Consider the following 2,937-nt stretch of genomic DNA (forward strand, 5'->3'; position numbering starts at 1 on the left):
AATATTGTACAGGTTTAATATTCATGATAATATTGTAATGATCCAGTAATATTACATTTTAAACAAGTTGTATACATAACTGAATATGGTTAAATTGGTTACTGTATTACCTTTTTTAAGATGTGTATGTATAATAGACATACGCATATAACTGTGCAATGGTAATACTGCTAGATCATTACATTACGAGGTATGTTCAAAAAGTATCTGACCTTTGTTCATAAAAAATACTCATATCCAGATACAACAAACTTACACTAATCTTCAAAGTAGTCCTCTTGGGCTGCCACACACTTCTCCCAACAGTTCTGCCACTGTCAGAAGCAGCGCTGGAACGCCTCTTTTGGGATGGCACACAGCTGGTCCGTCGCATTTCGCATGATGTCTTCTCTGGACTGAAATCTGGTCCCTTTGAGGGGCACTTTTAGCTTGAGGAAAAGCCAGAAGTCACACGGAGCCATGTCGGGAGAGTAGGGAGCCTGACGAAGCACAGGTGTGTTGTGTTTGGCTAGGAAACTCTGTATCAAATGTGAAGAATGGACGGGTGTGTTATCGTGATGGAGCTGCCAATTGCCCGCTGCCCACAGGCCCGGCCGTTTGCATCACACAACGTCAAGAAGGCGACGCAGAACCTCTTGGTAATACTCCTTGGTGATGCTTGTGTCGTGTGGTGCGTACTCGTGATGAACCATGCCACTGAAGTCAAAGAAGACGGTCAGTATGACTTTGACATTGCTGCGGACCTGCCTTGCTTTTTTTGGCCTCAGGGATGTTGGATGCTTCCATTGTGATGGCTGCAACTTGGTTTCTGGGTCGTACCCATAAACCCAGGACTCATCACCAGTGATCACTATGTTGAGGAAGTTGGGTTCACTGTTCACAGTCTCCAGAATGTCCTGTGTGATCTCCAAACGGAGTTGCTTCTGCTCAATCATTAGCAGCTTTGGTACGAACTTCGCTGAGATTCTCCTGAAGCCCAAATCCTCCTTCATAATGGAATAAACGGATCCAATGCTGACACCCACCTCGTCTGCAAGTTCTCTGATCGTGATTTGACGATCCTGCATCACCAGGGTCCTCAGTTGGTCAATGACGATCTCATTTCGGGATGTTGAGGGCCTACCAGAACGTGCTACACTCTCCACTGATGTGCGGCCATCTTTGAAGCGGTTGTACCACTCCTTTATCTGTGTGTTGCCCATTGCTTCGTCCCCGAAGACCTGTTGAATCTTGCAGATCGTTTCAACTTGGGAATCGCCAAGCTTTACACAAAATTTGATGCAGTAGCGTTGTTCAAGTTTTTCCGTCATTTTGTCAAAAAAGAATATCCAACGGCGCTCACTTACACTTCCTCACTCATCGGCGGTCTGCCGTTGAATGACAGCTTCTGCTGGTGGGAAAAAATTCACGCATGCGCATTAGGATCGCCTACATACGTGCACCAAACCACGCCTCCCTAGCTTCATTTGTTTACGCACGAAAAATTAAGGTCGGATACTTTTTGAACACACCTCGTATATATGGAGTTATTCCTTTAGTAATGTCTAATATTTCACCTAACATGTGTGATGATTCTGGTAATACAGAATTGTAATAACATTGTATGAACTGTTACATAATATTGTAGTAACATTATGGTAATGCATAACTGTAACATTGTATGAACTGTTACATAATATTGTGGTAACATTGTGGTAATGCATAACTGTAACATTGTATGAATTGTTACATAATATTGTGGTAACATTGTGGTAATACATAATTGTAACATTGTATGAATTGTTACATAATTGTTTTGTAATTGTTACACTGTAGTAACATTGTGGTAATGCATAACTAACATTGTATGAATTGTTACATAATTGAATTGTAATTGTTACATTGTAGTAACATTGCAGTAATACATAATTGTAACATTGTATGAATTGTTACATAATTGAATTGTAATTGTTACATTGTAGTAACATTGTAGTAATACATAATTGTAACACTGTATGAACTGTTACATAATTGAATCGTAATGGTTAAATTGTAGTAACATTGTAGTAATACATAATTGTAACACTGTATGAATTGTTACATAACTGTATTGTAATTGTTACATTGGAGTAACATTGTAGTAAAACAAAATTGTAACATTGTATGAATTGTTACATAATTGAATTGTAATTGTAAAATTGTTGTAACACTGTAGTAAAACAAAATTGTAACATGTATGAATTGTTACATAATTGAATTGTAATTGTAAAATTGTTGTAACATTGTAGTAATACATAATTGTAACATTGTAAGAATTGTTACATTGTAGTAATACATAACTAACATTGTATGAATTGTTACATAATTGTATTGTAATTGTTACATATCATTTGTAGTTACATGACTGTAGCAAGTGTAACATAATGCAATAGTTTGTCTTTACATAACTGTTACATATTGTTTGTAGTTATATAATTGTGTCAAGTGTAACATAATGCAATCATTTGTCATTACATAATTGTTACATATTGTCTGTAGTTACACAATTGTAATAATTGCAGTCCTGGCAAATATATATATATATATATACATACAGTACTCTCGTGTCCAGCACGGTAATATTGTCATGCATGGGTCACGTGTTGGACTAACAATAGAGCTTATGGGGAAAAATGAATTATGTCAGCAACCCTAGGAAAAGTCACCCTAAATACCTACCATATACCTATACATATATTGGTACTATTGTAATTATAATAAATGGTACTGTGCTATGAATGATAACTAACCTTTTAGGATAGTGTTGGTGGGCTTGCTGGGAATGGAAGGTGGTATCCAAGGCTGTAGGTAGTCCTACTGGGTCCCCGGAGGATGGCTGCTGGCGTCACTAGTGGGTAATGGCTGTTGCTCCTCCTCAACCTCCCTCATAAATCCTTCGAAATCACACTCAGAATCACT

General features: G+C 37.8%; 1 protein-coding gene across 1 annotated transcript; it reads right to left on the bottom strand.

The window, feature by feature from the left end:
• Positions 1 to 602: 602 nt before the first annotated feature.
• On the bottom strand, positions 603 to 1,310 carry LOC145405320 (protein GVQW3-like). Its single transcript, XM_080276739.1, has one exon. The coding sequence runs from the start codon at positions 1,308 to 1,310 to the stop codon at positions 603 to 605; it is 708 nt and encodes a 235-aa protein (XP_080132865.1).
• Positions 1,311 to 2,937: the final 1,627 nt, after the last annotated feature.

The sequence above is a fragment of the Coenobita brevimanus genome, chromosome 66 (assembly GCF_032717465.1).
Source record: "Coenobita brevimanus isolate Jiangsu-jjx chromosome 66, ASM3271746v2, whole genome shotgun sequence".
NCBI classification, from domain to species: domain Eukaryota; kingdom Metazoa; phylum Arthropoda; class Malacostraca; order Decapoda; family Coenobitidae; genus Coenobita; species Coenobita brevimanus.